The sequence below is a fragment of the Morone saxatilis genome, unplaced genomic scaffold (genome assembly GCF_004916995.1).
Source record: "Morone saxatilis isolate NCDOM2014 unplaced genomic scaffold, NCSU_SB_2.0 Contig18, whole genome shotgun sequence".
Lineage (NCBI taxonomy): Eukaryota > Metazoa > Chordata > Actinopteri > Moronidae > Morone > Morone saxatilis.
The window spans coordinates 21,214,108-21,228,943 of NW_023339740.1; the positions used below are offsets into that span (position 1 = coordinate 21,214,108).

Below are 14,836 nucleotides of genomic sequence, written 5' to 3' on the forward strand. Positions count from 1 at the left end.
ACACACACACACACACAATCAACCTGAGTGACGGTTACAAAAAGAGACACTGCACTGAGGTAGAGCCTGCATCCCGGTGGGTTATTGTGCAACCCTGTGACTGTAACAGAAGTTTGACTTGAAAGCAGATTTTTGAGGTGGGGTTGTAGTAAGAGCACAGCACAGATAGACTGCAGTCCTCCGGGTGCTAAATCTCTCTCCATTGTTGTTTCACACGAGATGTGGAGTCAGGGAACAATAGACAGAGCAGATTTCTCTGATAACCATCCAGCTGTTGATGAAAACGTTAAACATGCAAGTCGACTAATACTGCCACAGCCTGAATGAGTGTTTGCAAAGGGAGAACGGTACTCACACGTACATCGTCAGACCTGTCGGTTTCAAAATTCTTCAACAATATTTTGTAACCTACTGGAAAATATTTTACTTTTTTCATAGTTTCCAACCATGGTACTGAAAGCTTTAGTGTTTTATTATGTCTAAACATTGAGCTGCTGACACCCAATTGGAACGACAGGAGACTTTCAAAACTATGCACATGTAAATGATTTCCCCACTTTTGATGATATATTGAAAACAAATATTACTGAACATACATTCTGAAAATAATCAGAATCTACAATTTACCTTTAAATGTCTCTAATTGCACAGAAAACTTTGTTTAATAAGAATACACTGTGATAGACACGTAAAATGTTAAACTGTGAAAGTGTCTTAAACACTTCAGTGCTGAAGAGAGGAAATGCTTAATCCAAAAATCTAAAAGGTGTTTGTTAAACTCAACCTACAATATTTGTGAGTCCAAAATCTAAATGAATGGTTTTCTTCAACTAAGAAAATAATTGGTGTGGTTCTGGCAGAATACATAAAAAATAACAAGTTCAGTTAGAAATGCCTTCGTCTTTGTGCTCTTGGAGAGAAAAATGTAATAATAAATAAAATGTTGTGTTTATTGGAGCCAGACAGTGCGAAAAACTATTATTTAAATCTCTAAATCAACTAATACTCAAAGGATTTTACTTGGAATAAAAGAAACAACACTAAAAACACCTTAATCTTACTAATTAAGAGTGAAGCACAAAACATGGACGACTTGTTATCCCTCATCTCTGGTGTTTTTGCTGAGTGGCCTCAGCCTCAGACCCTCTGACAGCACAAGGTTTATCTGAGCTTTCTGTCCTCCCCTGAAGAGCCTTTTTCAGCAGCCAGCCATCTCCTTAGACTCCCTTTGTTGCTGTTGTTCTGACATACTCGATCCTTCCTGTTGTCTTTATTCTTAACATACTTGTTCCTCTGCATATACCAACTTAGAAGCCAATCAATCTGACATGGTATGGACATGTAACCTAGAAATAGACATACACAAATGTTAATAAAGTAAAAATGTGTTGATAGTCTTTTTTTCTTCATTTTTGGTTCCTCCAGTGGAAGGAGGCAAAGCCAGATGAGCTGATGGACTCCAAGCTGAGGTGTGTTTTTGAGATGCCAGTGGAGAACGAAAAATCGGTAAGCACATGCACATTGCTCCCCTCCCCTGTCAGTTTTTGTTGTCACTACAGATTTGATATCAAAGAAACTCCAGGGAGGGATACGTCTCTGTGCTTCCTGCCATTATTTTTGAAATCACAGGCCACAGCAGGGCACCACAATGTATTTTTAATTTTTGATATGTCATTTATTATCTATCACGCAGCTCCAAACATAACAGATGCATGCCTTTTTATTGCTTCTTTCTGTGCAGTACATGTGTGTTTGTTAATATTTGTGTTAAGGAGTGGCTGCATTATTTATAGATGATGTTTATTGTTGTCGTCCAGCATCACACATCATCTATTTTTTCTCAGTCGTCATCTCTCCTCTTGTTTGCACTCCAATACTGTCGCAGCTTCTTTCTCATTCACACTCTTTCTGTCTTCTCTATGCCGTCTCTACATTTTTAGCATTAATCTTCTTCATCCCTTTCTCCATCTTGTCCCTCTTTTCCTCCACGTCCACCTCTCACTCCCTGCCTCAGCCACACTCCCAGGCATCAGCTGCCCTTCAGAGGACCACTTTGTTCATTCTCACATGCAGTATATTATTGTTGTGATTCTTCTCAGACCCCACACAGCTGTAGAGACGTTATCTCGTCATGGTATGGGCCGAGTCTTCTCGCTTCACGACCACGAGGAGGGAAAGGAACCCGTAGTGGTTGTTTTCAATTCATTATGAGCTGTGCGATACAAACACACGGCTCCCAGTCAGCACTGTGCACCACAGAGTCCGTTAGAGATAATGCTGATGGAAACCAGCTTGTTCCACTTATGAAAGGCACCCCTGGGTGAACTCTCCCGCAAACTTAGAGATAGAGGCTCTGTCTTCCTGCACGCCTGCGTGTGCGCATACATGCTGTCCTGCAAGTCTCCAAATACAAATATAAAATTGCCCCCGTGTGCCAAGTCATCGGTCAGAATCGCCATGGAAACATTGTAGCAGCAACAGACAATTTATTGCGTTATAACGTGTCACCCTGTAACCTACTTACAGCATGACATGGAGTCCAACAAGATGATGTCGTCCAGCTTGCTGAAGTCAGATTCCTCCACGCTGCCTCCAAAGTCAATGAGCTCCACCCTCGACGACGGCGAGGTAAAGAAGATCATGGAGGAGTGTAAGAGGCTGCAGATGGAGGCTCAGAGGCTACGGGAAGAAAACAAACAGATCCGGGTGAGTGAGATGACTCAAGGACCACAGTCAGTTCTTTTTTTTTTCCCAAGACAGTAAAGACACAGGTATGACTGTAGTCCAACTGTTCAATACAAACTTTAAACGATCTTCAAATGGATGCAGACTCTGTTGGCTAAAACGTTTCCTGGTGAACTGATAATCAAATTAAATTTAACTTGCTGTTTGGATTCATTTCTGCTGAGCTGAATCAGACAGATCCTGACACATCTCATTTAAACGATTTAAACAGTTGCCACACTCATTGAAAACTAGGGCCTTTGCTTAATAGCTTATTTCATAAAACATAGTTGAATCATAATGGTCGTACTAGGTCGTACTAATATTTTCTGAGGTGGTACGCGGTGTAAAAAGTGTGAGAAACACTAATCATTTCACCTCTAATATGTTTCACGTACATTAACTCTTTAACACGCTACAGTCCAACCAATCTACCTTCTGGCTTAAATCAAAGACAGAGAAAACGTTTTTTTCCTCTGAATGAGCAACGAAAAACCTTCCCTCATCTCAATCATCAAAATTAGAAGATGAAATCACTGAGCATCCAGAGTCTCCTTCTTGTCTTTTGGGGGCTTTTTGTTTGGTTTTGTATTGATTGATATTCACAATCAAGATAAGCAAATTAAGTGGAAACTGATTCACGCAAATGACGTTGCGGCGTCCTCCACCCTTTTCTTTATTTGAACTGAGAGTCAAGATTGAGGTTAACTGCTCGTGTCCATAATCAGTAGCAGACCTCAGGGTTTGAAGCTCAAAGGCAGTTTTGCAAATCAGTGACATCAATCACAACGATCAATGAAATCAGTGAAGTGAGGTTTAAAACTGGGTTTTGTTAAGGTTTGGTTGGAAGTAAGTCTCACACACACACACACACACACACACACACACACACAACACAACACACACACACAGCACACACACACACACACACAACACACACACCACAGCACCACAGACAGCTAGAGAAAAGTTGTCCTCCCTCAAACACCACCATCCAACCTCCTCCCTTTTAAGTTCTCGCCAGAGGCAGAACGACTGTTGGGCTGCTCCTGCGGCCTGAGGATTAAGCAACTAACAGAGAGCCCGCCCGCCACCCCCCTGACTGGGAAATGAAAGTGTGTAGACAGCCTGGCGCCCTTGCCTGCAGTCCTCGCGGGGGGATAGGGTCAGATGAAGATTTAAGCCAGATCATTATTTCTTTGAGGCTAGTAGAACAAATACTGTCTTATCTTATTGAACTGATTGACGAACCTGACCCGTCTCTTTTCCACGTTCTACATTCCCTTTCTTTATTATAACACTCCTCCCGCCGCCACCACCACCACCACCACCACCCATCCTATTCCCACGCACTTTCTTTCTTTCATCATTTCTCAATTATTTCTTTCACTCTCCTCACACCTTTTCACACGCTTTCTTTTTTTTTCTCCCCCCTCCATCCCAGGAGGACGACGGTCTGCGGATGAGGAAGAGTAACATGATGTCATCTCAGCACTCCTCAGTTGGCATAAAGAAAGAGGAGGGGTTGAGCGCCCGCACGGTGGCCATCATCGTGCTCTTCTTTCTGGTGGGCGTCATCGTGGGCAAGTTGGTGTTGTAGACGGCAGCGCAGTTCGGTCGGCCGCAGCATGCTTTCAGGGGGATGAAAACAAACACGGGATCTGGGATTTTGGATCAGAAATGCCATATCCACTGGGTGGGGGGTGGTACTAGTTTTGATTCAGTCTCATTTATGTAAAAAATTTCAAAAGTATTGTATGAGGGGAAAAAAAATAAGAAAAAACAATTCACCATCTTATGAACAAACCTACTGTTACAGGTCTTGCCTCTACGTAATCATCACATAATCATCTGGCCCTCTTCCCAAAGTTTCATGTATACAGATGACTGGTTCTGTGGGTGGGGGGGTAATGGAAACATGATTTAATGCTAGTGATTTAGACCAATGGATTTTCTAACACCGGCGAGCTAGTGTTGGTGCGATTGAGTCAGTTTGAAATTGTGCGAATGTCATTTTAGTGTATTGTTGTTTCTTTTTCTAAATGACGGAGGCCAGAGCCTATGTATATGTATATGTAATCCCCCCCACTGTACAGTATACCCAGGTGTTCCTTCCAGCTAAACCCCCTTTAAGGAAGGGATTTACCAGAGAGATGATCCACGCAGTCGGGGTTACACACACAGGGCTATCAAACTGACTCCTCCAGTCAGAGGCTTTGTAAAATCGGCTTGTCTTTGATTGTAGAGGAACCTTGATCAGTGTATGAAACACTATACCATAGGTATTTTTGTTCCTCGTGTCCTTTTTATTTTTCACTCTACCTTACTCCCGTCACCTGTCACTCAGTGCTCACCGCGTCCCCAGTTGTCAGAGGGGGATGTTTGATTGCATGCGTTCACACAGAGTGTTGCATCTGGACTTTTGAATCTAATTTAATTGCTTTTATAACGGTGATAATAATATGTTATTTGGCTGTAGGTTTGCACAACTACATTTTTCTGATTTTATTTCTTTTCTCTTTTGTGTTTTGTTGCATTTTTATGATTTTAAGTAATTCTTTTGTTTGGAAGGGTTGAAGCATTTAGGAATATCGCAGCTACCAGAAATGAGCTCCAGATTTGTAGGATTAGATCATTTCTGTAAATGTTCTCCAGATGAAAGTCTTGCCTTGTGACCTGTTGTGGCAAGTTATTCTCAGGCCAAGATGGAGGTATATATACAGTACATTAATATATATATATATATATATATACACAGAAAGCATGCATACATATAGTGAGAAACCACAAGTGGACAGAAGGCGCATATAGAGGCAATAGTTACGTGTTTCCTTTACATCAACACCAAGGTCCTGTTACAGTGTCCTAACAAAAGGACCTTGGTCTTTTCCAGCTCTTTTTTGTTTTCTCATATTTTCCTACTGAGCCATACATTTGTTGACATTCTGTGTTGTTTTGGGGCAAATGAGTGTTTTAAGCTGCTTGCTCTCCACTGCTGGTGATTTGCTGTTTTTTTTTTCCACTCCACTGCAGGCCTGTGTTCAGTTTTTGGTGTTTGTTCAGCATTTATCCGTTGCTTATTAATGTTATATCCTCACTGCATTTGAAGTCGTGTTCATTTTAAATGCACTAAGATTAAGAGTGTCTCTCCTTTGATCTTCCTGCAGCAAACAACCATTTTTTTTTTCTCTAGCCAGAGGGGGTAAATAAATACATAATAATACATACAGTTTAGCCTTGCGGGGACCACATGATGACATTGTACTGTTCCAGAGATGATGGTTCTTTTTTTGTCAGAAATAAACAAAAAAAAACTACTACAAACTGTTTCATCTCCAAATTTGCATGAGGAAGAAAAAAAAACAGCAGTAGAGAGCGTCATTTTGCAATATTTGACAGAAAAGAGCAGTCGGTCATATTTCTATCCCACTGTATCCACATACAGAGCATATTCCCCTTTGCTAAACTGAACGAAAAATCACAAAACTCCCCCCCGCATCTTTTTATGTTAGATGGAGTGGAAGACAATGGATCTGACAGGTGGGGAAGAGGTTAAGATAAACATAAGCTTGTGTTTCTGCTGTATCTCTGTAAAGTTGTTGGTTGAGGATGACTTGCTGCTTAGAAGGGAGGGCAGAGCAGGCTTGAACTTACAGTCCCATCTTGGGTTATCAAGACCTGGGTCACGTAGTACTTGCAGAAAATTCTTCTTGTTCAGTGAATTCTGTTTGGAGTATGCAAACATTTTACACAAGACAAGATAATACACTGTTATTGTGATTATGAGAAAAACGTACCCCTGTGTACCCCACCAGTGTGGTACTCCAAGTAGGATTAAACAAAACAATGACAATTACATGTAAATACTAATTGATCCAGGCCCGGGTTGTTAAACACACTACACTGACCTGTTCTGGAGTCTCTGACCATCACCGTGATCAATGTAAGCAGTCGGGAAACTGTTTTGTATGTATATAAATAAATAAATAAATAAATAAGTCTATCTGAGAAGAAGATTAATATTCCTAGTCAAGTAGTCTCTCTGGTGTATAAAAACAATCCAACCTGGTTGGACTATGTAGCATCTTAATAAATTAAATGAATAAAGCCCCTACCTATCCGTGTGAAGTCATTTCCTGTTATGCGTTAGCTACAAAGTACATGTTTGTATATGAAATATATGAAATCACAAGACATGTTTTCATTATTAAAAGCTTGTCAGACTGATTACCAAAGGGAAAATATTGTAAAGACAACACATCGCCCCCCATCACAGAAAGAAAAGTACAGGCTGTTCAGAGACACCGCTCTCTACTCTTACTTCTCTCATCACAGCCTGACTTGCTGCCACTGACATCTAAAGCCGTGTTGGCTTGTTAGCTGCTACCGCTTTAATTTATTTAGCAGTACCACAATTTGCAGTGGGGTAAGAGTGTTAAAATATATAGCTGCAAGGAAATTAATTACCCCTTGGATTTCTTTTTTTTTGCACTTGTGGTGTGAGTTAAATAAAAATCCTGGTGATTCATCCTGTGTTATTGTATCAGTAACAACCAGACAGTGTTTCTGTCTGCACCTCGTGGCCGGAGGCAGCAGAGAGGAGGTTGTGTCAGGAACCCCCCGGTGTGCACCTGGGCCCGGTAGCTCCTCAGCTGTTTGGCTTGGCCGCAGCAAGACACAGCTGCGAACTCAATGGTGGAAACCGACCAATATTAATTTACATTTCTACATTCTGTGGGGAAATAATCCATTTCCAAGGTAAATCGCTGAGGAATGTTTCGAAATACTGAGGAGATTAAAATTATAAGAGGTCTTGAGGGTCGCTGCTCACCTGAAGAAGAGGTCAAAGAGGTTGACATTTTTGTTTTTGACCTTAATAGTTGCCAGGTGACCAGCAGAAACACCAGGAATCCACTGCGCCCAGGCCAAGAAATAGTCTGGTACAAATCCCATAAAACAATAACTTTTTTTGTGCGGATTAAACAAACAAGGTTAACGTGTTAGTGAGGTTTAGAGGTGCTGGTTAGCAGAGCCAGGCTTGTTGTTTCCATCTAACATTAAGCAATTCCAGCATTATAGTTAATTTACAGGCATGAGAGTGGCATCAGACTTCTCATCTAACTCTCAGCAAGAAAGTGAATAAGCATATTTTCCAGAAATCCTGCACCTCAGTCTAATGTTTTGCCCTAATTCCTTTAGCCATTTTATATTAACGTGGTTCACCCTCTGCCACGTGCCCTGAAGGTAAGACAATCAGAAATGCCAGTAAAGCAACATTAAATCAAAAGGGTTGCAAAAGTCTGGTTACCCCACTTGCTCCATTTGCTCACATGGCACCATATTTTGGGTAGTTTGTTTTCTTGTGCTGAACCATTTCTCTACTGCCGCAGCTTCACTGGGGACATTATTTAGTAGTGCACCTCCCCAACCAGATCTGCATTCAACTCACTCGCTGCTGAAGTCTAAGGGGAGATCAAACACAGGCTGTTGCTGAGTTTTGCCGAGTTTTTGTTGCGCACACAAAATGAATGAGAAGCAGATTTTGGTAATAAACACTGATGAAAGTTAAGAACAGAAACAGAAGAACCAAGCTCCAGGCATCAGAAATTGAGGTACAAGCTGCAAAAGTAGTGAAAGTTGATGTTGAGGATAAATAAAATGTTTTTTTCTTCTTGCTGGCACATTCAGAAGACTATCAGGGGTTTATTTTAGATACACACAGTTTGGTTATAAGCAAACATCATAATCTAACCTCTGTGCAGCACCGTGCCATGCAGAAAAACCTGAACATACTCATTAATATGCCTCACTCAACAGTGAGTACTGGCCACCCCGAGGAAAATGGTCTGTAATGCATCACGTTAGGATACATTTCATATGTTACGGCTATGTTTGTTTGCCAAAACTGAATTCACAGACTTGTTTTAGGGTAAATTAGACATCAAAAGTGGCTTCCTTTCAGATCTCTTATCAACAAACTGAAGAGTCACTTTCTGTATCGAACTTCAGTTCAAAATCAAGAAAGCAGAACACCAGGATTGAGAAAAGCAGCGATTCTATGACTTGTTTATTGGTTTAAGTGAAGCCTGAGAGCTCAACACACACATTTTACATCTTCACCAATCGGACAATGCAGCGGTCAAAGCTAAAATGTGCATCAGAAAACTGCTCAGCAGAGCCCTTACATGAGTTAATGATATAATATTCCCACAAGGCAAAGCACTGGTGACCTGATTAACTGTTCTTTGACATTATTGTGCATTATCCCAATCTGTTCTTATTATTCATACTGACCACCAGTAACCCACATCAGACAATGATCTCTGACCCCTGTGCTGGATTCTGTCCACAGTCTGACTGATCTTTATCTGCCTCGCTCCCGGCTTCTTTCTCAGTCAATCTGGTCTTCATTGAGGTCTTTGTACAATAAACCTGATGACTGGCTGCGTTTCAGTGTCGTAAAACGTATAAAATATTTAATTATGCATCAGCCTGACACACTTCTACTCTTCGTGTTAACTGTGTGCAACAATTACTTTTGGCAACATGATGATTATTGTTTTACACAGTCATTAAAGCATGCAGAGAAAACAATCCATCTCCTGCTTCATCTACAGGTTTTACATATTTGGCATGTTTATATATACACCTAATTTATTTTCCTTCTCAAAGTTGCACAAAGTGAAACAAAATACTCTGCACAGCATAGTTGTTTGGCACATAAATAAGCCGAATTTCATGCAAATTTTCTCCTTACAAGAGGTCCCTGTAAGAGTTTTTGGGGCCGTAACTATTTAAAAAGGATTTGCAGCTTGCCAGAGAGGTTGGAGGCAGGACAACTGGCAGCGAGGGATGCAGTCTGGAAGAATCGGCCTGTGGCAGATCTCTCCAGCAAAAACCTTTTCAATCATTTGTGTGATCTTAACCTTAGAACAGAAACATGACCTGATTTAACAAGCCACCAGAACTGACAGATAGCTCTTAGGGGGGATGCTTCTGTCAAAATGAGTCCCAAAGGCAACAAATACGTTAAATAGGTTGTCTCATACTGGATAATGCACATTACTGTCCATCTGTTATAATTTATGGGTGGCAAAAGAGAATAAAGGAGTATATTTCTGTTGTGTTCTGCAGTTGTGAAAAGTAATAAAGTACATCTACTCAAGTATATTACTTAAGTACAGTTTGGAAGTACTTCTACTTCTTCTGCAACACATTTCAAACATAAATATTGTACTTTTTTACTTCACTGTATTTATTTGATAGCTCACAAGATAGTTTTCAGATTAAGAGTTTACATAAAAAACATATAACAAGATGTACATACATTGTAATAGAGTAAACCACTGGTTTCCTACCTTTTTACTTGTGACCCTTTATTAACAGATACAGGGCCCCTCGTCACTTTTCAGATGTCTGTAAGTTGTTAGCAGTTTCACAAAATGAGTGATTCCCTCTCTAAACTTGTCAGATACGTTTATTTAACAGTTTGACACCCAAAGAGGTAAAAAAACAATATTTCACAAAACAAGCAAATATTAAGAGACAAGTCAAAAGCATTGATACACTTTTGTGTAACAGAACTTTGTTTTTCCTTCCTTCCTGCCCCATTAATCATCTCACAACCCCTGGGATTTATTTTGTGCCCCTTTGGAGGGGATCCAACTCCAGACAGCGGACTATCGTACTGTAAACAGCTGTAAATAAAGTAGTTAAAACTTCAACTCGACCAACTACAACAGTAAATTTGTTACTTAAAAATGTGCTTAAAGTAACTGAGTAATTCCATTTTATTCAGCTACTGGCTACTTTACAGACTTTCTAAACAAAACGTGTGAATTTTTCATATAATATCATAATATTATATATCACAGTCAATGAATATTGTCTGTAATATATATCAGTTAAACAGGCTTTTTTTCTTCACAACAATTTAACGTAACTACATTTTTGCTCTTTACTATTTTATCTGACTTTCACCTGTATAGAGTATTTGTACATTGTTGTATTTCTACTTTTACCTGATAAAAAGATGTGAATACTTATTTTACCACTACTTGTCCTGATAGATGAGGAGTTTGTTTTATGAAAAAGGAACATTTCTGTGCTGGAATGTGGTGTCGGATAGGCGGGATCTGTTCAGTAGTTGGTTAAGTATGTAAGCATGAGGTCATGACAGAAAGGAGTCCACTTTTTTTTTTGGCTTGAGATCAAGCAGGAAAGTGCAGTCGCTGCCTTGTGCTGCAGCTCTGTGGGCACAACACACAGCGCTTTGTTCATTTGTCCCAGAGCCAAAAGGACACATTTCTCAATAGAAACTCATTTGTTTCAACTGAGCCGGCCAACTTATGGCTGATGTTATCTTTTATGGGGCAGCTGCAGCTCATATTCTTATAGAAATAATGGGATTTTCTTAACAGAGCCTGAAATTTGAATGAGTGAAAGAGGTTGGAAGGTACCCGTACTACTGCAGTGATGTCATCTCCGTGGTGTGTGTCTGTGTGTGTGTGTGTGTGTGTGTGCATGCATTAACTGCAAGAGTTTTATGGGAAGGCAGGAGATGGGACCTCTGCTGTATTTTCTATTGAGTCTGTCCAAAAGCAGCACTGTGTCTTTCTTTTACCAGAACATTTGTCAGACTAAACCACCAAACTGTTTGCGGTTTGGAAACTTGGTTTAGCTGAAAGGAAACTCCTGAGGGCTTGTTTTGTTTTCCTTTTTTTTTTCAGTCTATAGGAACATTCTTCCTGAAGTCATATTCAAAGGTTGGGTCTTTTATGGTCTTAGTTCATAAGAGGCTACAGAAAGTCAAACAACAAACTAGATTTATTCTAAAAAAAAAATGTCAGCTAAAAGCTTACATGTGATACAGTGGTCCACGTGAACAGCTCCAACCTTTAAGAGTTTCCTTATTACATTTGTTGCTGGACTAAACATAATTTTGGACCTAACTTCTTGTCTGGAGGTTTTCATCTGCCTGTTCACTGAAGGAATTTTGGCCACTTTGTTCATTTATGACCACACGTGTTCTTTAATTCTTGGTTTCCTGTTAAAATACTAAGTAATGCAAATGCAAGTGGATTTTTCTTTTTGCCTCAAAGATCCAGTTAGTAACATTTATAACAAAGGAAATATAACATGTTGATTAGTGAGCTTCAGAAATGCTTGGAGGTGGATTTTTTCTTTCTATCTTCAACTCTCCACCAGAAAAGCGAATAAGCATATTTCGATTGGCCTGGCCTTGTTTTTACACTTCTACACAAAATATAATGAATTAGTCAGCCTAAGGGGTGCTGGTAGGCAGATTGGTAATTGTTTACCCGTCTCCAGTCTTTATGCTACTACTGTCTTCTGGCTTAGCATACCTGATATTCATCTAATCCGGAAGAAAATTCACCAAAAATGTAACTATTTTTTCATGAGGTCCAACAATGAACAGTTTAGAAGAATATAATTTGTATTTTTTATGTAATGGACTTGAAATATCAAGACTGTGTAAACACACACACACACACCCATCCAGTATGCAATCATGCTTTTTTCTTTTTTACTTCGCTAATTAAATGAGGTCTGTATTTCATCTTTTTGTTTCTATTGTTCAGTGGATGCATTCACTAAACCTGATTGCTGACAGGCTGGCCCTGAACTCCTCTCCACCCAGTCAGTTTCTCTACTTTATGGTGCACAACAGAAACCACAAACAGACAATGAAAAACTGTGGCAGCCCCCCTCCTCCTCCCTCCTGGTCCTTCTCTCAGTGCTCATCACCACACAGCCAATCTCCAGCACACGACAAACCTGGGTGGATCCACGTGGGTTCACTGGTAGCAAGCAGGGGTTTATCCAGGTTCATTTAATGACACATTCTGCACACAGATAAATGCCACTCATCCGTTCTTCTTTGTCTCAGTCTGTGTTCGTTGTGTGTTGGCTCGGGGGGGTTAGAGACCTAAATTCTCCATCCAAGCCTGAAGGATGACCTCATGGGGCTAGCAGCTGCCATCACCATTCTCGCAGGAGTTAATAGGAACAGCATGTAGCCTCTGGAAAGGACTACTTCTCTCTCTCTCTCTCTCCTCTCTCTCTCTCTCTCTCCTTTCTTTTTTCTGTCCCCACTATTTGAATGCTAGAGAGCCAACTAACATAATTTGGCCTTCATTTTTTTTTTATGTTTTTACTTTTCTCGGAAATCTCAAAGTCTTTTCTTCCCCTTCATTTCCTCATTTTAAAGCTGCATCATAGAAGATATCCTACAGTGCAAAATTGCAGACAAGTTGTTTTCAAGTGGCTATAATTAATATTTATATATTACCACACAGGGAACTATCACTCTATGGAGCTTTTTAATTCTTCTTATAGTCTCTTCGTTCTTTGTTTTGGTTTTCCGGCCTTCAGCACAGCTTTAGTGTTTAGTTACAGTCTCACTGCTCTCATCATATTGTTCCAGCCATTATTAAATAGCATATAGACAAAGTTAGCAACTAGCTTGTGAAGACAATGAAGTATTCAGCAGCAAAGGAGACAGATATTCCCCTCAGAAGTCAGTGGGGACCAAAAACTGAGCTAAAAGGAGAGTGAATATTGGACAGAAATGTGGCTCCAAATGAATATGCTGCATAAATCTGTGTCTGCTGGACTGAGAAAAACTAACTAAGACTAACTAAGAAACACAGAAATCTGTCACGTTAAATCACCAAAACGATTTTGATTCTGACATATAATTGTGTGTTCATGTTGGATCTTATATTCCAACAATAAGTTCCACTGTGCAGTGTATCTTTATATTTAGCTTTTATTCCTCACTGAAATATTTAGTATGTAAAAGTTTAGACACGGCCGATAATTCTGTGTGATATTCTGTATTAAGTTGAGTTAAACTGCCTGCTGTCATTTTGTAGAAAGCAGGTGTCAGGATTTTACAAGTGGAAGATATCTCTCTCCGTGGAGCACGACGCTTCATTTGCTTCAGTCACAACACTGAAGAGCTGTAGCTATATATATATATATATATTCCTCTGTCGTCTCCAAACTGCTGCTCCTCTCGGCTCATTTATTGCCAGAGCGACTGCGAAATCTATTTTGTTGGCTGACGGCTGTGCATTCTCATGAAACACTGTGCATTCAATCTGATATCCTTCTGTGTGTTTTCAGCAGTTGGACCTGCACTGGAATGTCTTGTGTAATGTGTGAGCCATATGACAGTTATTTATCAAACGGCAATACGCTCACCCACTATCTGGGCTTTGAATCAGACCACAGTACGAACACCAGGGAGAAGACAAAATCCAGCTGATGCTACAGTCCCAATTTTTTTTTTTTTCAGTTTGGTTCTTGAAATAAAACAGCAGCTTTGGCAAACGCCACAAGTAAACGTTCCATCAGTCTCAGATTTACTTGTGTTTCGTGCTAATAGCAAATGTTAGTATGCTAACATGGAGAGTAGGCTATAGTAAGGATTATACCTGCTACACATCAGCATGTTAGCACTGTCTTGTGAGCAGCTGCATTAAGCTGTAGAAATGTAGATACAGCGTTCTCAAGATCAGCTAGATGCAGACTTCACTACAAAAGTGACTTGCTTATATATAGTATACATACCTACTAGTGTGTGAGGTGGTGCATAAAGGCTATAAATTACTGTCTAACCCAGGAAACTGGCAAGAAAGATTGTGTGGGGAAAATAATTCACATATGTTCAATTATGTTTTCCTGTAGACAAATTTCACATTTCACTAAAACAAGCAACCAGGTTGCTAAGGTTAGATATAGAAATCTACATTTTTAGAGAAATTGACAAAAGCTAAAATTCTAAATAATTTACACTTGATGTTGTTCATAGATCTCAACCTGCATGTCCCAGTGTGCAAGTTGTGTCTATCCAGAAAGTACATTTTTTGCCATGGCACTGATTAGATCCACCTCCAATAACTGAATTAATCATGTTCAATTTCTCACGTTTATAACAAACTTAAGTTAATGAAAATCAGTTCAGAATTACACAAGTTACTTATAGTGAAGACTGCATTTCTCAGTACTGTTAACTAGCAAATCTTGACCTCCGGCGACCGTGCTGATGCACAGGGGAGCAGCCAATGAGGTAACTATGTTTCCA

The 14,836-nt window shown here is 40.0% G+C and overlaps 1 protein-coding gene across 1 annotated transcript in view; it reads left to right on the forward strand.

Annotated features, from left to right (window-relative positions):
• The window catches only part of LOC118327983 (vesicle-associated membrane protein-associated protein B/C-like), a gene marked incomplete at its 5' end in the record, with an annotated part of 13,176 nt that extends 6,332 nt beyond the window's left edge, over positions 1-6,844 (forward strand). Inside the window, 3 exon segments of the mRNA XM_035661551.1 lie at positions 1,426-1,506; positions 2,527-2,706; positions 4,169-6,844. Of these exon segments, the coding sequence (XP_035517444.1) occupies positions 1,426-1,506; positions 2,527-2,706; positions 4,169-4,324 (417 nt within the window).
• Between the last annotated feature and the right edge of the window lie 7,992 nt (positions 6,845-14,836).